This window comes from Taurulus bubalis (genome assembly GCF_910589615.1).
Source record: "Taurulus bubalis genome assembly, chromosome: 18".
NCBI classification, from domain to species: Eukaryota; Metazoa; Chordata; class Actinopteri; order Perciformes; family Cottidae; genus Taurulus; species Taurulus bubalis.
In genome coordinates this window covers 9,967,718-9,993,594 of record NC_136606.1, presented here as the reverse complement: position 1 = coordinate 9,993,594, position 25,877 = coordinate 9,967,718, and the positions used below count along the sequence as shown (strand labels likewise).

Here is a 25,877-nt window from a genome sequence, read left to right as displayed (position 1 = left end):
AACAATAAAATATGTGTACAATTGATTCTAATTCAACAATTTACACGACATATACTATGTACAAATGGACATTGGTAATATAGCCAATACTGTCTCAGTACGCATATATACATCCATAAACTTGATTGTCACATGTCTGAGGTGAAAAATACACTCACAGTAAAACATGATCAGACCATGTTTCAGTTTGTGCAACTGAATCCATGTCGCTTCTAAAAGGGGGATAAGTAGTTGGTCCTTGCATGATAAGGTTGTCTCAGCCTCTGGTGCCCAAAAAACTCGAAGCATGCACGATGAAGTGGGATGAAGATATGTCCCTTCAGTCCAGACACAGTGGTATCCAATAAGAAGGCAAAGGTGGTCCTTTGGAAGGTTCATGGGGGTCCTTGGGAAATTAGCACTTTATGTAAATAACTATAGGAGAGACTAGGCTTATATGTTGTATTCTCCTTCCTTGCCCTAATCGTGAATCTTATAGGATTACAATCAAATGGGACTTCCTTAAATTGCGGATGTCTCTTTCTATTTGGTTTTCCCAAAATAAATCACTGCGTCGAGAGTCTGGACCTGCTGCGGGCTCTCTGGTGCGGGATCTCTGGTCCCAGGTGCGGACAGGGATTGGCCGTGCAGCGGGGAAGCGGGAGGTGAAGTGGTGGGAGGTCCGTTCGTGGAGGTGACCCCTCCCGCGGCCTCCCCCTGGTCTCCAGAGGTGATGGATGAGTCCTGCTCCGGGTCGGACCCCCTCACCTTCCTTCGGTCTTCCTCCTTCTTCCACTTCATACGCCGGTTCTGGAACCAGATCTTGATGTGGCGCTCGGTGAGGCTCAGGGTCAGCGCCAGCTCCACGCGGCGCGGCCTCGAGATGTAGCGGTTGAACAGGAACTCCTTCTCCAGCTCCAGCAGCTGGGCGCGCGTGTAAGCTGTCCTCGTGCGTTTGTTTTCCTCGGATTCCGCCATCACGTATGGTCCTGGGAACAGACAGGGATTTACTCAGGGTTAGATTGAATGGGTTTAAACTGTGATATGTCAATTAGATGTTCCCTGATCCAATTACAGAAGTGCTAACTCTTAACTAATTCTTCCTATTTTTAAGTTTTAAGAATAGCGTTTCTTTATTCTATTTGCCACTGAAACAGAAACCTGTTCCTCTTTAAAACTGCACACACTTTGATGCTATAGCTTTTAGTTTATTTAACCAAGGACTTGTGATTCCTTACTCTTAACTGTTGCTCAGGCTTGGTCTCTTTCTGACTTTTCAAAAGCCAGTCTGGTTGAACCATGCAGCGTTTTGTTCTCCTGAAAAACATGACTTTTTTTTGCAAACCCTTCATACAAAATAACATATTTACAACTTAAAGCATAAAAAGACCAATGCAGAGTAGTCCTCTCAGGCATCTGACTCTACAAATTAAACTTTGGAACATTTATTAAAAGGCATATGAAGGTCAATTTTACTAAATCTCAAGGAATGTCATTGTAAATACAAATAGTGAATGAAAGGGAGAATATTATGTTTTACTGCATATTATAAGTGCATGGGTTAGATTTCGACCTCTCCGGCACCTGCAGAAATCACAGTGCATATTTGTCTTTTGATAGTAAAATAAACATTTACTCTCTTGTAATGTCACATGGAATTTTACAATTACTTGAGATTTACCCCAAAATAAGCCTTTTCTTTAGTCCGAGCTAAAGTTTGGAAGCAACAGGTGATAAGCGGACAGACTAAAACAGTTTTTTCAGGAATTAGTAGCATTTTATTCAGGAGAATATGATTTTGGTTCAGGTCTACAGGTTATAATATATACCAAGTGATCAGAGATTATAAATATTGATAGATTTGTTTGCGAGATCTGAGATCCTCTTGATGTCACTGAGATTTTGAGGCACATTTTTTTCATGGCTGAATTGCTGCAGTATCAGAGTGCCAAGTAACTTTTTACAGACTACGAAGCCACCACTTTACTTTTCATTTTCCAAAACCTCCTGATCTCATCCTCAGGGTCCTTAACCTGATGATTAGTGAATATATTCAGTTCAGGAATAATCATACCGATGGCCTCTAAATTTCACCACATGCAAAATCAAGACATTTTTTATTTAGAAACAGCATTAAAAAATGAGTTAGTAATGAGTTTGGAGTTAGTCTTTAACATCCGTTGCTTTAATGGTGCACTTAATTTATTTTGTACAAAAATCAAAAAGGGAATCACTCAGTCAGATTGTACAGTCAATGAAGAATATAGTTCTCCTCCAGAAAGTTTTTTTTGTGTTGATTAAAATGTAAAGTTAAATTCAAACTATTTACGAGCAGTATGATACAATTACGTATATTTTAGGATAGGTAATCTTAATTGAACACGTATTTAATAATTTAATACAGGCTATTAACGACATAAATGCGTATTAATCAAGGCAGCGATGACGCTTGGCGTCCATTATCATAGCCTGCACTATAAAATAATATTTTTTTAAAACGTGCAGTTTTGGGATTTCTTTCAAATGAAACCCGTCTGTCCGTTAAAAAACTTAAATGTACTATAGAATTATGCTATTAAAAATGTACATATAGAGTCATTTACATTTCTTCGGTACACTATAATTAACAATCTCAAAAACTAAACCAAAGTATACGCCGGAGATGACTTATACACGGTGTATAATGTGTTTAATGATACAAATCTTTTACATCAAATCAGTGACACAGAAAAAAATGGTCTGAAACCTTTCTCTGATATGATAAAAAAGAGTGAGAACTTCATTGATATATTTTAACTGAATAAACTATAGTGGTCTACTACGTTCACATTTTCCACGCTCATTAAAAAACTAACTTAAATGTGTTAAGCCTATAATTAAAGCTACTGTTCTAATCAAAATGCCTCCCAATGACAGACAAAACTATCTAATAAACACTCAAATATAAAATGTACTTTTGTTCATGTTAGCACGCACACATCAATCAATACCAACTGTATAGATGTGGGTGTTTTACCGACCTATTATACTCTATAGTGTAGGCTTCAACGTATTGATGGCTTAAGATAGGGTGAAGTGTGAATATGTTTTGTAAAGACAAACCCCACATTTTTGTGACGATAAGACCTGATAAAAGCAAGCGCTGACCTTCCGGGCCTTTTACAAATTGACTGACAAGGTAAACTGAAACACCCAAGATCATATTGTTGGGAACATGATGTCACTACATGTCTCAGAAAGAGTCAGAGGAAACTCACTCGTTAGTGCTATGACTACATAATAATGTTGTAAACAAAGCTGTAGCTACATGCAAGTTGAAATAAACTGAGAGGTGATAGATATCTACACCAATCAATCAGAATCAGCTCCCCATTCAGTGATTCTCTTTGTAATAATAAACATGACATGTGTTGATGTGTAGCGGGTTGGAATAGTTACCTGACCACTGGCCCTTCCAGGTGTGTGAGTGAGATTTTGTGGTTTTCATCCAAGGGAAAGGGAGGTGATATCTGCCCTGTTCGCCCGCGTCTCCATAGCCTGCAGCCGGCGGGAGAGGCCGCTGCTGGAGCCCCTGGGGATGGTGGAGCGGAGGCACACCCGCATCCTCCCGCATGGGTAGACTATACGATGGGGCAATGTCGGGAAGGCTGGCCTGCTCCAAGGATCCCATGGACGGCGGTGTGTAGACGGAGTGCACCTGCCTGCTCATGTAGAGGCAGGGCGGCGGGCTGTGGCTGTAGTCGTCCCCCTGTGATCTCTGGTAGGCACAGGAGTCTTTAAACACCTGAGAAGGATAATAATGATCTTCCCGATTCATGGCTTCCGAGGACCCGCACATGTACCGTACCTGCATGCGCCCTTCCTCGGCGTGGACCTTACTGCTCTACCTGACTCTGGCGCAACTGCGAGGCCCCCACGGCTCCACACAGGTGTGTCACTCTGCCACCATGTGACTCTACAGCACCAAAGCCATTGGTTTCCCAGTTTGCAGACCTACAGCCAGCAGTTTCCAGGATATTCTGCAGCTTGTGGGACTGTTGGGTATAGTGCGTAAATCAATGCTACTCTGTAAATACCGCAACGTTTACCTGGCGCCCACCTGTGTTTGCCCCCGCAGCAGCAACAGGCGGTGAAGCAGGTGGATCTCTGAGACCCTGTCTCCATAAAAAAATGCTGACGCTCTTGCGCGCACAGCGGAAACTTGTTTCTGAATAGTTTAGAATTGTCCTCACACAATATGTCATCGACACATTTATATGGATATATCTCTGGGCTGCACTCGGCGGATGAATCGATATGTATGGGCGCAAACATTGGTTGACCTGCGAGATAAGAGACCTGCATGGAGAGACAGTTGTCTTGGAAACTCGGATGAAAAGCTCAATCACCATAGTCTGTTTCCACAACCTTTTTTTTCTTCATGTCTACACTTTTCTGACTTTTAAAATGTACCCATTACACTTCTGTAAATGCATCATTTAACACGGCCTCAGCGGTCCCCGCACACGGAGCCGCTGCACTCTCGCCGTGTTTGCTGGCCATTAGCATCCAGCAGGTGTGTGCTCGGCCCATTAGACAACAGCTCTCGTGGTTGACCAATTAAGGCTGGAGTGAGCAACAGAACTCAATTAACCTGCGTGCGCGTGAAGCGCGTCTCCAAAGAGCTACGCGATCCCCTTGCACGTTTATGCAACGTTTTTGAGCCTTTTGCCACATGATCAGAGTGATTTAGCTATTTTCCATGTAAATTGTAGGCCTACATGACGACTTTCAGGGTGATAGAGTGTATCAATATAGTCTATTTGCTCAGAGTTCTTCAAAAGCAATTATGGCACTTTCCACAGTATCTTAATGGGGCACTCAGCGATGCAATAAAGTTCAAGTAAACCAATTCTATAGAAATCACCCCCTGCACTATGGCTTAATGGTGTTTATATTTGATCGTTCTTCCAAAGAGGAAGGAAACAGTTAACCCAAGCTATGCTCCACTGCAGTGGAAATGGACAACAGGATTTATGAAGCATGAGGGGTGTTAAATGCATTTCCCGATACTAAATTTGGCATAATGCTTAAGCGAGTAGTAATGCATTTTGAATTTAGTATATAATAGATCTATCTGGTAATCATGACCACAGAGAATGACCGTTGCCAAATCCATAAAACGCTCGGGGTGTGGAAAAATAAAAGAGTGCATCTTTAAACACATGGAGACAGGCCAAATGGATGAAAAAGATATAAAAAGCAACCCATTCAACGCTTGAGCACATTTCCATCTGTTGGCCTGAAACCTTGGTGACGCCACTAAAACATATGGAAATATGCATCCGAGATTAATCAGTGGATTATCACAGTAAATTATTGTTATTATAGCCTTACTGCTAATAATCCCTGACCAGTTGTACACAAGGACACACGTAGGAGTGTCAATAAAAACATTTTTTTTCTTCTCTCCTTTGACAAACAAATGTGTTTCCGATAGCCGGTAGACCTATATACATGTCCAAAAAGTTGGACACGCGATAAAATGTGCTTACCCAGTGGCGACAGCCGCATGGCTTATGTAAACATTATGATGGGTGAATAATGACAGAAGATTGATAATGACCATATAATTGAAATCAAACCTCCTTCACTGTAGGTACAAGATAATTACACCAGGCCATGAGTCATGTGGAGGGGAACAACAACGTTGGCTTTAAAAAGTTGTCCAATTTAAGTGAAAAATCTGAAAGAAAAAAAAACCTTGACTACGGCTTTATGAGCAATTTAAGTTGAATCAAATAAACATCATGAACTACCCTGCATAAACATGATCTATCATCAGGAATAAAAACTTGAATAAACGTCTTCTCAGACCGGTGCACAGGACAGTTCTCGCAGTCTGCCAGCAGTTCTGTGAGGTGCGTCCGCTGGTCAGTGAGCAGTGGCAGGAGTGTCCACCTCTATGCAGCCTGAACAGGGAGTGGCCTCTGTAAAATCAGTGTTCTCCCCTCGACAGAAGTCTTTATTCATGAAGTCTCTCTTTGCTTCTGTTCTGGCCATCCCTTCCATGTCTCCCGTCTCTGTTGTCTTTGTGTCTGTAGCTCCTCTCTTTGTCTCTCTCCGACTTCTTATCTTTGTTATTGCAGCTGTCCCTGTGTTGGTGTTTATGGTCTGCGTGGCGTCCTCTACTTCTGTGATCTCTGGGAGGTGTTCTGCTGCGGTTGCGGCTTCTGTCCGGAGAGTCGCTTCTCAGGCGCCCTCTCGTGGCAGAGTGCCTGTCTCTGGACTCAGCGGTGCGTGGCTGCAGGCCAGTGGAGCGCAGGGTGTTGAGGAGGAAGCGCTTGTTGGTGCTGCGCAGGGGACACTTCAACCTGACAGCAGAGTGAACAGACACTTTTAAGCTTGGACACTTGTCTCTGAGACCTTTGGATGATAATCTCGGGCTTCTAGAAGGCGTTATGTCTTTTCATTTAAAAAGGCCAAGCTGATTAATATATTTGACATCCTTAGTGGAGTTCAAACCCAATAACCATGAAACCAGCTCACAAAACATGTAATGGTTCTTCACAAGTTGGGCTGTAGCTACCACTGGGGACATTGAGTTCATGTTCTCATGATTTCTCTCTGGGAATTTTGAGGGTTTAGCAACCTGGAGGGAGTTACATTGATGATTCTGATGAATCCTGGCTATGACCTTGCTCATGCCATCTCTTCACAGGAATGAGACTGGTTTCCAGTACTATACATTGAATGAACTCTAACACAAACTAAAGTTAGAAACACTCAATCCTCTGGGGAACCTTGTGTGTGTGATAATGATTGATTTGTGTGACTGAATTGTCTTGCGTTGATGTTACACAGGAAAAACGGGGGAGTAATTTTTCCGGAGTTACTATTATTTTCCTCTTAAGTAGTAATATTTCATCATTTGGGAGTGTAATTACTAGCCGTTAGACTAGGAGCAAATATTCAGAATTTAATCTATTGGAGTAAAACAGCGTGACCACGCCCACCACGGTTCCAATCGTTTTCAAGAGGTTAAGTTCCGTTTCCTCCGCCATGAAACCTCTCGCTACGCTGGAATGAGCTGACGGTTTATGGGATGGAAGAGAGCTGAAGGGAGTTGAATCCAATTCTATATTGAATTCTATATAGAATTCTATATATAATCGGATTATATATAGCATTCTAGAATTGAATCAAATTCTTTGTAGAATTCTAGTAAATTATCATCATGTAGAGTTAAATATAAACACTGAATAGAGTCAAAATTACTCTGAATTATTAACTCTGAGGCAAGAGTAAAATTTACTCCATTTAGACTGGGACCAAATGTTATATTGTTAAGTCATTATTTTTTCAATTTGAGTAAAATTTACTGTGTATGTATGTAATTGGTTATCAGGCGTTTTTGGTAAACAAGATATTGATCTCAGGTAAACGCCCTGAATAAACCAACTAATAACAATCCATTCAATTTGGTTTTACTTTTTAAATAACACATTATGACATTTTGGTGGGTGGGCTATAACTACACAAAACACCATTTAGACTAAACATTAGTAAACTAAATATAATAATATATAATAATATCCATTAAAAAAAATATAATAATGTCCATTTCTCTGATCTGAAATAATATGGTCAATAGATATGCCATTTTCCTCAAACATATGTCATATTACATGGAGCATTAGGTTTATTGTTATTACAGTTATTCTGTAGGTTTGTCTCAGTGTTTGTCAGTATTGTTGAGTCTTATTGTGAGTATGTATCATTCCATCAGCTTCTTTCCACTGGCCGTCACTCTGATGAACAATTAATCAGACTCCTCCATCTGCACTACTTTTGACTACTGTTGTCTTTAATGTCTTTTTTATATTTATCTTGTTTATTGTATATTTTGTATGTAAGAGCAATGTGTAACCGGAGTCAAATAAAGCTGATTCTGATTATAGTATTATAAACACGTACGTGTACCCTGGGTAAAGCAGCTACAGTGTAAAATACTTATCTGAGGACATAAACAAACATATAGCTGCGAAAATAGCAAGAAAACAAGACAAAGTGACCACAGACTAAATCGTAAAACACCACAAATATGCTCAAGGAACAAAAACTGCCCCAGTGTATGTAGTGAAGCAGATAAGTAGCAGTCAAGTGTCCTCAGATGACAGATGCCATGCCAAACACATTGCTCACCATCCTGCAGGGCCCATGGTCTCTGCTCTCACTCGAGCCCTGTCCGTCTCTTTTAGGAGCTCCTCCACTGCACGCCTACATAGATAAATAAAGACATACATACACATGGGTCATGTCAAGGAGAGGAAATTGGGAGAAGTTGAGGACAAAGATAGCACGAAACCTCAAGGGGGAGCCAAGGGGAGAATAATTTAATTAAGTGAGAGGAAACAGACTGATGCAGGGTGCAGAGGAGACAGTGATTCATTAGTGAATGAATGAGGGACAGCGGAAGTGTCCTACTTTGACCAGAGTTGCTGAATCAGCGGAGTATCAGCAGAGGAGACTCACTCATTTAGCCGACCTTTAACCGCCCAGCGGAGACAATTAATGGTGACTGTGTTAGTGGAAGGGTTTCCTTACAGTGACAACACACTCGTCTTACAACACAGTAAATACAACAGCTGTCAACCAGAAATATCCCGCCCCTCTGATGGAGGAGGTGTTACGGTTTGGGGAGAAAAGTGTTAGCAGCTGTTACACGTTGACTGAGGATAAACAGCAAAGTAGTGACATACTTCTCCAGTTCATTGTCTTCTGCCATCGCGGCGCAATTAACTGCACGTTGGTAAGACGTAAAATCGACTGAAATCGATGATTAAATGTTAATTGACGCTAGCACTCATCGTTCTGTTTACTTCTCCGCGAGGTCCTTCAACCAAGGACCCTGTTATTTAAGCTGTCCTTAAAGATGCCTGATAGTTTCCAACAGTCACTCAAGTTTTTTTTTGTTACAAAATACCTAAATTATTGGATCAAAAATAGTTTAAACCCTTAAAATTCCACTTGGATATTTAAGTTGTGTTTATTTACGCAGTTTAAATAAGTTACCCTAGTATAACTTCTCACAAATAAAAGTCCTGTTTCTTAGTAAGAAAAGGTATGTATGATCTGACAGCAAACACCACGTGTTGTAGAAAATTCGTATTTTATGTGTAGTTGGAATACTTAAGCTGGATTGTTGACTATTAGTCTCATGTTTGATCTAAAAACATTTATTGTGTGGTTGTTATTACAAAATCGTATTTATACAACACACATCAAAACTACTAGTAATGTATTTCACAGGCAGACATCAAAAGACCAAAGGATGCAGCTACACACTCATTTTTACATAAATATATATTTATAAACACATATAATAAATCCAAACGTGGTCTGTAAACTACAAGTAAACAAAAGTTCGGAACTATCAGGAAGTACTTTTTTCAGTGCGCAGAACTGGCTCATCTCGAAGGAGCCTAATGACTCACCTGCCAGAGAGATTTGTATTAATATTAAATTAATGCTTTATTATTGTACTACAAAACATTACTAGAAGTTGTATTAAATATGCCATTACAATTATATAAGAAGTCCTTCACTAAGAATGTGATTTTACTGACATACTCAAACCTTAAATGTATCACAAAAAACAGTTTTGACGGTTTATGGCTGCACAATTCAACCGCTAATCTTGAAACTGCATGACCATTAGAGAAAACCCATAATCTTCAATATTAAATTGATCAAAAAAGATCATTATAGATCATTATAATTACAAAGAAGATTATACATGTTTGCATCCATTAATAGTCCTAATATACATCACTGTAATGTAAAAGAGGCGAGTGAGGGTCAAGAAATCACATTTTAGAGATTTGTTTTGAGCAGGCCGTTACGAAGCCACCTCTGATTCTGCTCTGGAGTGGCAGCTTCAGGCCCCGCCCAGCCGCGGTGACGGACAGCAGTGGGCGGGGCCAGCGCCGCCAAAGGCACGGGGGCGTTTTCGTGCGGGTTTGCGGAACGGGCCGTTGCGGTGAATGCGTGATTGAGGTCCCGAAGCTAATATTCGTTCCCCTTTTTGGGGCCGGAGTGCACGGCGCGGAGGAGCAGCCGGAGCAGGTAATATTACATCTGCTCATATTTAGGGGCTGCATGAACGGTGTCAGTGTGTGGCTTGCTTTGCATTGATATTGCCATTGTCGCCTCATCTGTCCTAGCTTCTCCGCTTGTGGAGGCTGGGATGGAGACAGACAGATGGGAACAATGATTACAAAAATGCACTCATCTAATCAAATGTGTTCAACGCCGACGGGTAGCTAATGGATCATGACACTTCATTGGTGCGTTGCCAAGGTATATCAGGACAATGACAAGGAGATAAATAATGGGAATTATCAATAATATCAGTGTCAGTTTTTGTTGTTAGCATTGCATGCTTAACTGTTGTGAAAAAAACTGCATATTGCAACAGACATTAAGGCCTGTTCTTGAAAGTGGCTACCAGCCATTAGATTTTGTTTTAAGATAAGAGACGACGAGATGGGGGTTTACATGAATGTAGGCTAAGCCGACAGGACCTGAGATTTTAAATCTGTGGCCTAAAACATCATCTCATCTTATCTGAAAATGTCATTCCTGCAGACGAGGTTGTTCATAGCTTGTCCTGTGTTGTAAGATTAGATTGTCATCTCTGAAAAATGAGCAGAGACAGGTGCAGGGCCAAGACTGTTATTTATTAATATAGACAGCAGTAGTGCAAAGACAATAACAGCATGGCCTTGGACTCTCACGCACACAGTAAGTCTAAAAGAGAGATAAGCATTTGCTAGTCTTCCTCTGACTTGTGTAAAAGAATCTGTTGCTACAGAGTCCAGCTATGTTTAAAATAGATTTAAGTGCTTTTCATGGATGGGGCTCTAAACTGCTGCCACAGTGAAAACCTGAAGACTTTACTTATTGATAAAGACCATTCGCAGGATCTGGCACCTAAAAAGCTCTTGTGCATGCGTGTGCGTGTGTGTGTGTGTTTTCTTTCGCTTTTGTAGACTTATACTTGCGTGTCTACAAGTGTGTGTGTGTGTGTGTGTGTGTGTGTGTGTGTGTGTGTGTGTGTGTGTGTGTGTGTGTGTGTGTGTGTGTGTGTGATGTGGTGATGTCACAGCTTTGTTATAGGAACAGAGAAGCCTTGTGTCCTCATGATTAATTCATGTCCAGCTGCGGGATAGAGACAGAAGCAGCCAGTCACACACAGACAGGAGCACGTACTTAAAGGATGCTGAAATAAGTAACTACCGGTCCGGTAGCCAAGGAGACAGGAGAGGCAGGTTGTCACAGAAATGGGTAGCCACGGAGACGAGACGGGAGAAGCGTTGGAAAAAAAACTAACCAAAGGGGCTCTCATCATCGTCTCCGCCGTCTGACAAGCTTTCAGGCTGTACCAGGGAGGAGCAGAGCATCCTGCAGAGAGAAATGCATCTGTTGTGTGGCTCCTCTGCATCCCTCTACGGCTACACTCTGAATGTCAAGCCCCACTGAACAGAACAGGCTCCAGGTCGTCATGGAGACAAGAGCAGACCCCCGCTGGAACAGAGGCAGGTAGTCACTGAGGCTCGGCCGGCCCGCTGTGAGCCGAGGCACGCCCTCTGCTGTCCACTGATTGCATCAGGCCCACAGGGGCTCGGCTAATAGAGCGTCTGAAGGTCTGAATGGCTTTGGATGTGAAACCCTGTGGAAGTGATCAGTGCACACAGTGCATCAGCTCTGGGGACGCTCTCTCCTCGCGGAGTGCTGTATTTCAAGACTCTGCTTTAGGCATGTTCTCTTTCTGTTGCAGTAAAAAGACTGAGTGCATCTACTGTACATGGCCTGAACCAAAAATAAGTTTGCTGTGGGGAATGTGTAAAGAGTGAATACTATTTTTCTTCTCTTCTTTGTTTTCATCCCTTTCATGGACTCGGCTGCCTTTCAGAGCCTCACACATCCTCTCTCATTTTACTTTTCTTGTTTTGTGCCTTTTTCAGATGGCTACATCCCATTACTCTCTCTTGCACCTCTTCTTATTGCCTTTTCTTCTTCCTAGCTCTGCCTCTGCTCCTTTTAACCCCTGGCTGGCACTACTTTTCCTCTCTGTTGCTTTCCCAATCCCACTTCCTCTGATCTGTGTCCTCTCTCTGCCTCAATCCCAGATAATTCCCTCTCTGTGGAATTGGAAGATTGCAGCAGGCGAGAGCAAAAGAGAGATTATACTGCCAGATTAGTGGACAGGAGCAGCAATACATAATCTCAGCACACTCACTGACACACACACACACACACACACACACACACACACACACACACACACAGTGCCACTCTCGATCCCGTGCAGACACGTGGGTCCACGTGCACAAAGCATTTGCCACATGAATAAATGCACAAGCACATAATCAGACACTTGTTGTTTTTCTGTAACAGCTGTTTAACCCTCTTTCGTTGTCCTCTGACCTGCAGGGTGATGAGCCATCAGCCACTGGGGGGCATCTGTCCTCTCTGTAACTTCTTCATCCTGTGAAGCTTATGGGATAGGAGTACGTGTGCCCCTTCCCAAACACTGCAGCACCACTGGAGTCCTTTGTGCCAAAGCTGAGTTGTGTCGAAGGAGCAGAGATGGGCAGCCCAGGCTGCGAGGTGGGTCCAGCCGGGCCGGGGGAGCCAGCCTTGGAGGCTCTGTGTCCCGAGTGTGGCCAGATCCACCGCAGCTGGGAGAACCACCTTTTCAACTACCGTCTGGAAGTGGACGACGACCTTGTGTGCCACATCTGCCTGCAGCCGCTGGTGCAGCCGCTGGACACACCGTGCGGACACACCTTCTGCGCCCGCTGCCTGCGTAGCTTCCTCCAGGAGAGGGACTTCTGCCCGCTGGACAGGACGCGGCTGCAGCTGCAGGCGTGCCGCAGATCCAGCATACTGGTGCACAAGCTGCTGGACAAGCTGTCCGTGTCCTGCCCTTTGACCCCCGTCTGCTCCCTCAGCATGCCACGATGTGACCTGGAGGCACACCTCAAACACAGGTAATAAAGCGTGCGTACACACATATAGATTTATGCTTTGTATGTGCAAACACACACACACACAGATCAAACACCGCGCATACACTGCAACCACAATTTCACAGGCCTTGAATCAGTACTGTAGCTTTGTTGTCGCTGCTTTTGAATGTATCAGACAATCAACAAAGACAATGGTTAAAGGATTAGTCAATAATGAGTTGATTGGCAACAAATTTTACTTTACAAAGATGCCAACAATTCATTGGGTCTATCTTCTCAAATGTAGTTATTTGCTGGTTTACTTTGTCTTTTGTGGTAGTTAACTTGTTGGTCGGAGTAATCAAGCAATTTGAAGTCATCACTTTGGGTTCTGGGAAATTGCAACATCTTTTCTCGGAAGTGTTCTCGACTGAACCATTCAACTATCAATGTAGAACGTAATTGATTAATTAATTGCCGATGAAGACGACTCTAGTTACCTTTTATATAACCCCTCCATCCTCACGATTGCCGGGAACCTTTGAAGATATCATAGCTCTTAGTCCAGAGCGGTTAGACTTACCCACGATCCTTCACCTGAAGGGTTTCACACTTTGGCTTTTGGCCCATTTGGACCAGGTGCTGTGAGACCCTGTGGGGATTATTGGGCTGTAGGTCATGTGACAGGGGATTAGTGGTTCCCTACTGCAGTCATGAGTTGACTGACCAGGAGCTCCATATTCTCATTCTGCAATCATGCTGAGCAACTTCAACACCAGAGACCTTTTCAACCATTTCTTCTGTGAGACAGCCAAAGGCAACCCTGGCCTGTGGTGAGTTTAGCCTGAGTCAGCGTGACTTGGGATGCCACAAACCTTCCTCTCACCGGTTTCCTCTAACTTTCCTTTTGTGTGCCTCTCAATTTCCTTTCTTTCTTGCTCTCTTTCTTGCTTTCTCTGTTGCCCTGATGATGTGTGTGCAATTGTCTTTGTATCAGAGTAATTATAGGGAAACCAGGTTCAGATGTTTTTGCTTTTGCGTTGATGGAAGATTATGAGGGGAGATCAAAATAAATGTAAAAATCTTTGGAGAATATATTCAGCACATAGCAATTAACTTTGCTTGGTACAAAAGAGAGGTCGACCGATAGTGGATTTTGAATGGATGATATAATATGACAGGTGGGCCACTATCTGAACCCAGTTCCACCGATAACGAGAGTTTGTGACACGTCATATCGGCGCGGATTAATCAGTCGGCCTCTAGTACAAATACTTTGGTCAGAATATGCTGTAATGGTGTAACAAGTAGCTATAGTTGTGAGGACTAATATATTAGTGTTATTGATCTGGGAGCAAACTTCTATTTGTTAATCTTTTAAAAGATGGTGTCTTTTGCGAAGTAGCATCCATTTGCTTATTTACTGGATATCAGGTGACCGCCTAACACCTCAGTTAAGTCCACGAGATGTTCCTTAATAAGATCACACTAACAAGCTATTACTAGGAAGGTGTTAAAAGCTTTTCTGAGTCAATTTTTAAAGTCAGTGAACTGACTCGTTAATAACATTAGTAACGCAGCAATATATGTCTACATTTAGCTAAATGTAGCTCACATTAGCCACCGTAAGCAACACGGTCACACCAGGTCAAAGAGGCTTTAGCAGCGAGATCTATCTAACTGACTACGGGTGTGTTTCATTTGCGCTTTAAGAAAAGACAGTTGAAAAGACAGTTTTCTCATAGTTCATTTTGCAGCTACAGCCAAATCAAACGTTACTGTCAACAGTCTCCTTGTTAATCAATCACAGCTCAGCGAAGGTTGCGCACATCATGTGGGTGTAGAGAAGACAAGGAAAGATGGTTTGAGAGCGATCAAACAAGGTCACTGTGAGGACTAACGTGACATTCTTTAGTAAAGATTAAAACTCTGGCCAACGGGGGTTTGCCGATCCCCTATCCTGCAGACTTAAGGTCTAAGATAACAGGAGCCAAGAGAGGGAATCGGTCACTGGACATTAGATTAAAAGACGAGAGTGCCAAGCGACAGTGTTCCACCGTGGTGAAGGTGGGCTGGTTGATCTTATTACTGATGGTGCGTACATTTTGTCTCTCAAAACTATTTTTCCCTGGTCTTGATCGGAAACGTCAAAGGTAGATGTGAAAGAGAATTATTACATTAGCAGTACAACATCGCTCGTTGACTGTTTTTTATTTTAAATATTGCAAGAGCAAAGAATCGTGGGACAGCAATGTCAGTTTTCCCATGGTCCTGTTTTCTAAGAAGTAAGTAAATGTAGAGAAGAAGCATTTAAATTATTTAACCAGCTTATAGCTGCCACTTGGAGTAAATACTTCTTTGTCAATTACGAGTGAGAGCACATTGATCCCTTGTGTCTGTCTGTGTTTATTTTTAACTGTCTTACAGTGAAGATTTTCTATTTGTGGGACATAATTGATGCATCTGTCTCCACTTTGTTTGTTTTCATGGAAAGAAAATCTCAGAGGCTTTTGCAACTGACATACATGTCATTAACCAATTAGTTAAGTAATTTATAAAGCAGAAATACTTAATTTATACTGGTTTTAGCTTCTCAAATGTGAATGTTTGTTTCATACCCTTGTAAAAAAAATATCTTTAGGTTTTGGACTGTTCTTTGGTCGAAACCCTAACCCAAACTCAAGAGTCATGGATAGTTAACATTTTCACTATTTTGTAGCTTCAATTAATTTAAAAAAATAATTATTGGTAGAAAATGTGTTTTCACAACCTACACATGTGTAAATGTGTTTGACATGTGAAGCATGCAATATACATATGGCAACATACCTACATGTACAAATATTCCCTCATATACTTGTATCATCTTTAGTGCAGTCAAATGGATATAAAGAAATCAAGATATGCAGCAATTATATCAGTGCAGGTCATTGAGACTTTCCTACAAAAATCCCTTCTTCACTGAATCCCTCCCAGCTTGACGTGACCGTGCACTCTGACCTTCTCTAAGAAGGGGACACACAAAAAGAGACTCTCCCTGATGGGATCAGTTGCATCACATTAAATTAACTGATGCTGAACCTGATTTTCTTTACACGTCAGATGGACTAACAAACTGACGCCTGTTGCTTGGTGAAAGGTGTCCCGGGACGAGGTGTCAGCAGACCAACGTGGAAGGCCTGCGATGTGAGAGCGGGGATGAGCGAGCGATGGTGACCAGCCCTCCCAGGTCGCCCCGCTCGCCACAGACAGAGCTGAGAGACCGCACACCCTCTCCACCCTCTGGACCTAATAACACCAGCGACAATGGGCCCGTATGGACAGACGACGCCGGCCTCGACAACCCTGCCTTTGAGGAGAGCACGGAGGAAGAAAGTGAGTGGCTCCGCTGGTCATATAGGAAGTGAAGGGATTTAGATTGAGACAAAAAGCGATGAGAAGCAGAAGAAGTGGCATCCAGGTCTTCATGTCCCTCTGTGTTTAGGTGTGGTCGGGTTGGAGTGTGTGGTCCCCAGGGTGAAGCGGCCCCTCAGTAATCCCTGCATCCACCTCCTCCGCTCTGTCAGCTCCACCTCCTCTGGCTGGGACTGCCCCGAGTCGCCGCCTCTCTCCGCTGAAGAGGGTATGACATCACTTCCTTCATTTATCTTAGCATCTTCCCGAAGGGCAGAATACTAGAGATCGGAGATATTGCAGCTTCTTGCATTGTAAGCGCTGTAATCTTAAACGACAGGAATGATCCCATTCAGCCAACATTCGGAAGATGGTGTAATTAGATGTTTAAAATTCAGCTGTGTAATGTGATCTGTTTGTCCATAAAGGATGTGTGAAGTTGCCCTCGCTTCCTGAAGGAGAGATTACTGCCATAGAGATCCACCGGGCGAACCCGTATGTTGAGCTGGGCATCAGTGTCGTCGGGGGAAACGAGACGCCTCTCATCAACATTGTGATTCAAGAAGTGTACAGAGACGGGGTCATTGCACGAGACGGGAGGCTGCTGGCCGGGGATCAGCTATTGCAGGTAAAACCCAACAATTAATTTGGCTGCTTTGGGGCTTCATTTGAACTATTAGGTCCACTATGGTTGTTATCACGCAAGAATTGGTTAACAGTAGCTATTATGGCAGACAGTAGTCCATATTATTGTATAATATAATAGTAATGTATTACCTTTTGTCTGTATCTGAATGATTTTTGTATATATTTTTTCTTTCCTATACCTCGCAAAATAACTTGTTCACTGTCCGGTAAATCAACTGTTTATTATTATTATTATTCTGCCTATACTATTTAAAGGTACTCTAATCAATATTTGTATATTTATAATGCATCACATGACTACTTGTGTGTGAGAGGGGTTGCTCATAAAGTCAAATACACAGAAAGTGAGCATCTAGCTCTGCAGCTCTGAGGGGCATTTTAGCATCTGTTTTGGCTTTAAGGCCCACAACTTTAATGTTTTGTTTCACTCTCACCGCTTTCATCAACCTTATTCTCAGTCGCAGCAGACAGCTGTTTTCAGGAAGGCAGACAATCAAAGACTGCCTGGTGAAGATAGTGGAGCATTTAGCAACTAAAGAACCAAATATTTTTCTCAAAACACAATCTGTGAGTGAATATTGGACTTACATTTGTAAGAAGACTTCAAATGAATGCTAATGTCATTGACCAAAAAATCTATTAATGCAGGATTGAACCTTAAATAACCATTGTTTCCTCTGACTTATTTGTCTCCCAAGGTGAACAATGTGGACATCAGTAATGTCCCCCACAGTTTTGCCCGCTCTACACTGGCACGCCCCTGCACCACTTTGCAGCTGACTGTGCTCAGGGAGCGTCGTTGTGCCTCCCGGGCGCCTCCCTCCTCTTCCTCCTCCACCCCGGCTGTGCCGCACGCCCCTTGCTCTACCCCTGAGGGCGCCCCGTCCAGTCCTGCTACCCTGAGAATCACCCTACACAAGAGGGACACAACAGAGCAGCTAGGCATTAAGCTGGTGAGGCGAACAGATGAGTCGGGAGTATTTGTGTTGGATCTGCTGGATGGAGGCCTGGCAGCGAAGGATTGCAGACTGAGGAGTAATGACCGAGTGTTGGCAGTCAATGACCAGGACCTACGCCATGGCACCCCGGAGCAGGCTGCTCAGATCATACAGGTGGGGGCTTCATTAGGTCATGAAGGCTTCTTTTGGTATTATTTAGAAGGAAAAACATGAACACCAAAGTAGGAAATGTGAGTGAGAAGTAAGATCCCTGAAAGACTCAAACTCTGTCTTCCCAGGCGAGTGGAGAGCGAGTCCACCTGCTGATTGGCCGACCTACCAAACCAACTCCTCCTCCTCCGCCAAAATCCAGCTCCACCAGAGACCTCTACTGCCTTGATCACTTCCTGCCTAACCACAGCTCTACCCCGAGCCCTGTGCCAATACACCTCTCCCGCACCAGCACTCACAGAGTGAGCCAATGTGTCATGTGTGTTTGTCCACATGGGTCAGATTGTGTGTTTTGGGGTATTTTGACAGTTAACTGTATATGATTTTGCAGAACAAACATGTAAGTGTTTGCTTTTTAACAGGGCTCATTATATTTATATATATATAAACAACATTTGTTTTTTTAATACTTTTAGGGACTCGTATGCATTTCCCCCTAGTTTTCGGATACTTTTTATTTAATCAGTTTGAACAACTTGGCTCCTTAATGTTTGTCGAAAAAAAGTAAAAACTGACTATAAGTAAGGAGGCATTTTTTCTGTGTTAGTGACTGAAACTGTGTGCGTGTGTGTGTGTGTGTCCTGCCTCTGTGGGATTATACTCAGGACCTTTCCCAGTGTGTGACCTGTAAAGAGAAACACATCACTGTGAAGAAGGAGCCCCTCGAGTCTCTAGGCATGACTGTCGCAGGAGGGCGGGGTAGTAAGAGCGGGGAGCTGCCAATCTTTGTGACCAGCGTCCAACCACATGGCTGCTTGTCGAGGGACGGGCGAATCAAACGAGGTGAACACTCCCTCCGAAATGACAAGAACAGGACCAACTCAGATAGAAAACATTGCATCAGAAACTACAGCGTCTTCTTCCTCTCTCATCCAGGTGATGTCCTGCTGAGTATTAACGGGCAGGACTTAACGTACCTGAGCCACAGTGAGGCAGTGGGCACCCTGAAGGCCAGCGCTGCCTCGCCCTCGGTACAGCTGCGGGTGCTGGAGGTCAGCATGGTGGAAGAGAACGACCCTGACGAGCTGCTGCCTCACACACATGACAGCGACTTTGATGCCAACTGGTCCCCTTCGTGGATCATGTGGCTGGGCTTACCCAGGTGAGCTGAAATGCACTTTTGTGATTGTCAGTGCATGATATTGTTCGTCCATGTTAGTTATTCAAATGTTCAGGCTTGGACTGGAATTTGGGCTAATTGTTATTTTAAATTGTCTGGTTAGATAATAAAATATATGATTTATTTGTATATCATTATTTTGATAAATACAAATATGTTATGTTTTATTTAAATAAGGTATCATGGTATGTTCAACTGGCTAAAATATTTTTTTTCTTTAGATTTTACAAAATGTCTTTAAACAAGTTTGAAAACAGGTAATACTACCGCTCCGGCAGATATTTTCCACTACTTTTAATAGATTTTAAGAGTCACAATAGACACTCATTAAAAGATGAAGCAGCAACTTTGCTCCTTGAAGGGCAGAGACCATCTCTTAGTTAGTTGCCTCTGCTCTCTGTCCTCCTCCTGCAGCTACCTGCACAGTAGTCATGAGATTGTACTGCGGAGGAGCCACCCGGGCAGCTGGGGCTTCAGCATCGTTGGGGGATACGAGGAAAGTCACGGCAACCAGGCGTTCTTTATCAAGACCATCGTCCTCGGCACACCTGCGTACTACGACGGCCGCCTCAAGTGAGTAATCGGTTGTTCATCACGTGACTGACTGTGGCTCCTATTAGCAGTGATATGGTGGTGAATTAGCAGATAAATAAACTGTGACCTCCAGTTGCCGATTGATAGCGGTGGCGTGGTGATAGGCCACGCCTACGGAGTTTATGGGAAGAACAAAATCAAAACATTTCCAGTTTGGTTTCTTTTTTTCTGTGAAACAACAGCAGGTTAATCATTAAAATTCAAGATAGAAGCCCTTTCTGAGACTCTAAAATGTTCAGAGATTTTGGTCCTACATTTGTGTGTCAGTTGTTGAAAGGTTGAAATATTCACTGTACACTTAGTTTTCTATCGTAAAACAAATAGTTTTATTTGGTATTGAACTTGACAGGCATTGCCTTTTTGCTCTGTCATCAGGTATCTAATCTATCATGTCATATTGTCATAATGCAAACAGCTACCAATAAGTTTGATATATAGGAATATAACATAAAATGATATGAATGCATTATCTATCTACAAACAAACAGTTCTGCATTTCAAAAGTAGAGGTTGAACATTGAGTGACTGTGAATGGAGGATTAACTAATTAATCGTTTTACAAGATATTTTTCTGTTCAATTTAATTTGCCACAACTACTAGGTTACAATTCACCCATGGATCTTCCTTTCTCCGTCTCACAGTAAAACAAAATAATAATGTACCATTACTTTCTCAAATACTTCAACGCTAGGTATATTTATATTTTTCCTTTTGCCAACAAATCTGCCCAAACCACAGCAATAAATAGACCCTACTAATAAGTAGCCAAAGCTTGATAATCCTCCGTGCCATTGAGCTTAGAAACACACCAATAAGCTACACCTTTGCACTGCGTGACATGTTCTGTCATTATAATGAACACACTGTAGCTTACATACACCATCCTGCTGTCAGAAATACTCACTAGAATATGAAGTGCGTTTGCTCTTGTTTAAGTGATTTTTGTTTAAATATTTTTTTATGACGTTCCATAGTGAAGAGACATTTGAATGGCATGTCACTTTAAGCCGTCAGGCTCCATTTATTTGACATACTGACTTGTGGTGTCACCTTAGGTGTGGCGATATGATCGTGGAGGTTAACGGCCTGTCGACAGCAGGAATGAGCCACTCTGCGCTGGTGCCCATGCTGAAGGAGCAGCGCAGCCGGGTGGCGCTTACCGTGGTCTCCTGGCCCGGCAGCCTGGTATAGCCGGGCCAGATCGTAAGCCGGCTGCTCACCACACAGAGTCCACCCAGAATGTTCTATATTGGGAACGACCTTGGCCAAAGTGAACTGGTACACGCTACTGTACATCGCTCCATAACGGGCTTAATCCAGGACCAAAAGCATTCAGAACTGTAGTAGACCCAGCAGGACCAAGCCTGTCCTGTCCAGGTGGGACCTGATCCAGATCGTGGCACGTCACTCGACAGACTGCACTCACAAACACACTGCTGTGTTCATATGGTCATGTTGTCATCACTCCCACAGGGAGAAATGGTACTGCAACTGTTAACAGGCGATCTGTGCCGTGTTCACCTCACCAGGCAGTTGTAGAATCCAGGGCTGTATTCAGGTGGATGCATCGTTGCAGGTAGAGATAGAATATTCAACTTTAGCAGTAGCCCGTGATCCTGTCATCTAGGATAACAACCTGTAATCACTCTAGATTTTCTGCAACATCAGCGCTGCATCCAGCTGAATAAGCCTCGGGCCTTATTAGAAACCTGCCGCACCCTGGGGGGGGCTCAACTGCCCGAAGGCCTCATCACCATGACAACCAGCTGTCCCATCAGCTGGAGTTTTATACATGTGTGTGTGAATGTGTGTTCTGATTGTTTAATAAACATTTCCTTCCAAGGATTAATGGGTCCACAGCATGCTTTTTAACTTGGCGAGTGCAAATTGTCAGTGAACATGTTTATATGAAAGATAGCTAGTATAGTGCTGTATTAAATTAGGATTTATTTTCATAAAGTATATTAAACAAAGTATATTGAACAGAAATATTATGGGATTTACATCACCATTAATAAACACATCCAAGTAGATATTCATATAACGCAGCCTCAATATTTGTCATTCTATAAAGTTGTATTGTGCAGCTTTTCAGCAAGCTCATTGGTCTCTGCTCGATTGGTTGCCGCTGCCAGTCGGACCTGCAGAGCCACACGCCAGGGCAGATTCTTTTTAGGATGCAGCTTCTGCAAGGGGGACAAAAATAAAAATACATACAAGGACACAGACAAGACCAAGGGAAGAGAAGACAAATTTACTGTGAAAAAGAGAACAAAAAGTTTAGGACACATTACCTTCAGCTTTTTCTTTGCTGGGTCATGCACCACACCATGTCGCCACAGGCTCTCCTGATAATAATAGACCAGTTACCAAGTGTACTGCATCAGGAACGCAATATAGCAAGGCAGAAAAATATCAAAAAACATCCCTTGTAGTGTGTCTAACCCTGTGGATAGTTTGTTTTTAAGCTGCCATTTTTAAATATCTGCCACCATCAAAATACAATGATGTTTACTGCAACCGAGTCCCTGCTGCTCAAAAACACTGAAAAGTGTTTTAATATTTAATATGCATTGAAACAATGGTTACCCGTCCCTCTGTAAAATAGTCCCAGATACAAACTATTCCATACTGCAAGGGCCAGATCATCATGGCTGCATTTAAAGTGTAGTTTCTGACCACCTCCAAGTAAACCTATTCACCGTTTGTTGCAGCAAAGCGTCAATGTGCAGATCATGTCGAAGCCAAAACTATCAGCATGACAGCGTCCCAGTAGATTGAGTGTTTGTGCGTTGGATCAACACTTAATATCATTGAATTAAAGTGAAGGTTTACCTTCATGGCAAAGATTTTGCTACAGCCAGGATATGCACAGCTAAAGGGCTTCTTCCCCTCATGGTCTCCCAGGACATGGTTCTCCAAGTTGAAGCGGCGGGTGAATTTTTTACCACAATCTTTGTTTGGGCACAACAGCTTCCTCTGTTCCGTGGTGTGGACACGCAGCTCATGCTGGTGCAAGAACCATGCATTGTTAAACTGCTTTTTGCACTGTCCACACGGCACCTTGACTGAGAACAAAGTCATCAAAATACAGTTGCTTTGTGACTTAACTCACAAGTTGCACCACAACACTTTACAGCATTACGCATTCATACCTTTATGTTCTTTTCTGTGCTTCAGATATTCTGTCCAGGTTTTTCCCTGGAAAGGACAGGCTTCATTCTCACAAGGGTAGCCTGTGTCAGAGAGTTTGTTAAACACAGAAATAAAAGAAATAAAAAGCTTCTGGTTTGAAACCAACCTGAATGCATTCTCTCATGATGCTTTAGTTTTCCATGAGAGGGAAATGCTCTTGTGCAGCCATTGATGGTACAACTACAAACGAGAAATAAGAGTTGAGATGGCCGAAAACAGACAAGTTGCAGTTATTCTTGTATCAGACATTTAGACACTCACGGAAATGGCAGAAGCTGCTGGTCGTGCGCACACTTATGAGCCTTCAGTTGGTTCCTCTTCTTGAAATAATTTCCACAGCCCTCATGGTCACACTGAAAGACAACAGGAGTAAAAGCAAGTCAGTGCGTCATATTAAACCCCAAAGAGAAAATAGCCAGACAGAAGAAAATGTTTGTATTACTGTACTTGATATTGCTTCTCCTGGCGATGGTGTACTCGAGCCATGTGGTTCTTCATGCTGGCATTTGTGACAAAGTCCTCGGAGCATCCGTCAGCCAGACACCTGGAGACCAGAGCAGGTAACCAGTCAAAGCAAAACACCAAGGTTACATTTAACTATTCCCAGTCACTTCAAATAATGAATATAGATGCTTACTTGTGTGGTTTTTCCCCACTGTGATTGAGCGCATGTCTGGTGAGTTGATAACGAGTGCAAAAGCTCTTGTCACAGTTATCACAGGAGAACGGTTTCTGAAGTAAAAGGGAAACATTTGACACATAATCCCACCAACGTTAACTGGACAATCAAACACATCAACTGTTAGGATGTGTCCACTTGGTCGTTCTCATGTCATGTGTTCTTCTTGGTTTAGTAGTTCACTTACCAATCCTGTGTGTTTGCAAAGATGAGCCTCTAGCTTCCATGACTTACTGAATATAGCTTTGCAATCCAAAAAAGAACAGACATAGCTTTTTTGACTTTGCAACCTCTCACCCATCTTTTATCAGAGATGTGGTTAAAGACACAACTTGTAGTAAAGGTGCAGGACATTTATTGACCTACAACCAGCAGCTCACCTGTGCTTCATTTATCTGATTGGACTGTACCAATTAGAGCATAGAGGGGGGGTCCTACTTTACTGAAACTGAAAAATATGCAATATATTTGAGATTTAATGATATTACTGCAATAAATGGTTATGCAAAAAAAACGTGCACTCAGTTGTGCAGGGGTGTAGCACAGGTGATGCAACATGTAAGCTGCCAGAAAACGATTTAGCTCCCTGAGTTTAATAGTGAGCTCACTGATATTCAGACATTATAAACTTTCATGACTCTTTCCTCCACATTGATTGATTCAGGCTTTAAAAACGTCACCCAGGCTCCAGGCAGTAGGATATGTGTCCCTATCTACTGATCTGCTCTGTGTGTACATGGTGCGCAAGCAGGGAGAGAGGCGACTGTCTGTCTCCATTAATCACACACACACACACACACACACACACACACACACACACACACACACACACACACACACACACACAGACTTTACTGCTCTAATCTTAATCTTATCAACGCTCCAGTATTGTTTTCTGATAGCTGTGATTTATTGTTGTCAGAAAATAGTCTTCAATGAGATCTTTGATGACCCACACATCTGAAACTATACCAACATTTCTCCGCTGTTAGAGCGACACTATGTTTAAAAGAAGAAATTGCGCATTCTTTCTCTTGGAAATGGAAAATGTAATTCATAAGCAATGAGACCCACCATTGCTAAATTCCTAAGCCTAGCTTGATCTAGTATGATCAGTAGCTAATGTTTAATAATGTTAGCTAACTTTAGGCACATTTTGCTGCATGACACTTTGCTCACTTTATGACCCTCCACTTGTAATATTTTAGCTAAATGCGGCACAGTAGTTAGTGTTCACGAAGGTCACACAGTCTAACATTAAAGCTAGACTAACTTCAGATAAACAGTAGCCACTGTGGCCACAAGTAACACATACAGGATACTAGTACATGCTAAAACTTTGTGTAACAGTAGAGTAACTCAGTTACTAATGGCCATTTATGCTAAAACTACAACATTTGATTAAAGCAAACGGTTTTAAGCGAGATTATGTAACTTTTTTAATGTACATGCTAAAACATTGTGTAACCGGTAACACAACTCGAGAAAAGTCAATAAGTCAACAAAACAAACAGTTAGCATTATCTACTTAAAGTTCGCGAACATTAGCTAAGATTAGCCACCATAACAAACCAAGTAAGCCTGAAACAGTAAAACCCTTTTGGTGTGTTGAACTGAACAATGGTGTTTTTGTTTGTTTGCTTATTTGAGAAGAGCCCTTTTTTCTTTCAAAAATTAAAAAGGAGCTGCTTTAAGTAAAATAAGAATCCGCATTTTTAAGGCTCTAGAAAAAAAAGACAGAGACTGACGATCCAATAACACTATCTGCTTGTCCAAACATTAGAGATACCCCTCTGAGCCCATGCCATGCTCTTATGTGAAACCTTTGACTGACTTTTGTGAATAAGGCCTATTGAGAGCCTGTTGGGCGTTACCTCGGTGCCCTCCCACGCTTCAGGTAAGCATGCCTGGGTCAGTTGACACCATTATCAGCCTCCTGCTCTTCTCATCCGGTCCCTCCCACCCCCTCCACCTCTGCCGTCAGGGTCAGGATCAATACAGCTGGCCCAATATCCACATATATATATGACCAAGCCTCCCTTCTGATAACCACACAGACTCTATCACCCCACCTATCACACACAGAGATACAGCATGCACTCTG

At 42.6% G+C, this 25,877-nt stretch overlaps 4 protein-coding genes across 4 annotated transcripts; 1 reads left to right on the top strand and 3 right to left on the bottom strand.

Moving 5' to 3' along the window:
* Positions 1-522: 522 nt before the first annotated feature.
* Positions 523-3,817, bottom strand: pdx1 (pancreatic and duodenal homeobox 1; the record flags this gene model as incomplete). Its single annotated transcript, XM_079234259.1, has 2 exons — positions 523-968; positions 3,418-3,817. The coding sequence occupies 2 exons, from the start codon at positions 3,815-3,817 to the stop codon at positions 523-525; spliced, it is 846 nt and encodes a 281-aa protein (XP_079090385.1).
* A 1,763-nt stretch (positions 3,818-5,580) lies between these two features.
* On the bottom strand, positions 5,581-8,849 carry LOC306750888 (uncharacterized protein). Its single transcript, XM_079234367.1, has 3 exons — positions 8,721-8,849; positions 8,164-8,238; positions 5,581-6,332 (listed from the first exon to the last, which is right to left on the bottom strand). The coding sequence occupies exons 1-3, from the start codon at positions 8,744-8,746 to the stop codon at positions 5,984-5,986; spliced, it is 450 nt and encodes a 149-aa protein (XP_079090493.1). The 5' UTR covers positions 8,747-8,849; the 3' UTR covers positions 5,581-5,983.
* A 3,763-nt stretch (positions 8,850-12,612) lies between these two features.
* Positions 12,613-21,090, top strand: lnx2a (ligand of numb-protein X 2a; the record flags this gene model as incomplete). The annotated part of the gene is made up of 10 exons (XM_079234321.1): positions 12,613-13,016; positions 16,114-16,349; positions 16,459-16,596; positions 16,796-16,995; positions 17,714-18,127; positions 18,253-18,426; positions 18,790-18,967; positions 19,061-19,286; positions 19,719-19,877; positions 20,955-21,090. The coding sequence occupies 10 exons, from the start codon at positions 12,613-12,615 to the stop codon at positions 21,088-21,090; spliced, it is 2,265 nt and encodes a 754-aa protein (XP_079090447.1).
* Positions 21,091-21,948: 858 nt separating this feature from the next.
* Positions 21,949-24,074, bottom strand: gtf3ab (general transcription factor IIIA, b; the record flags this gene model as incomplete). Its single annotated transcript, XM_079234024.1, has 9 exons — positions 21,949-22,085; positions 22,194-22,247; positions 22,735-22,967; positions 23,055-23,135; positions 23,201-23,274; positions 23,356-23,447; positions 23,542-23,638; positions 23,732-23,826; positions 23,961-24,074. 9 exons carry the CDS (start codon positions 24,072-24,074, stop codon positions 21,966-21,968), a joined length of 960 nt encoding a protein of 319 aa, XP_079090150.1. The 3' UTR covers positions 21,949-21,965.
* Positions 24,075-25,877: the final 1,803 nt, after the last annotated feature.

Bases quoted from the DNA above. Each gene is read 5' to 3' on its own strand.
- LOC306750888 (XM_079234367.1), bottom strand. From the start codon at position 8,746: ATGGCAGAAGACAATGAACTGGAGAA. The intron at 8,239-8,720 runs GTATGTCACTAC...TTATCTATGTAG, and splicing joins GAAGACAATGAACTGGAGAA to GCGTGCAGTGGAGGAGCTCC. The intron at 6,333-8,163 runs GTGAGCAATGTG...CTCTGCTGTCAG, and splicing joins ACCATGGGCCCTGCAGGATG to GTTGAAGTGTCCCCTGCGCA.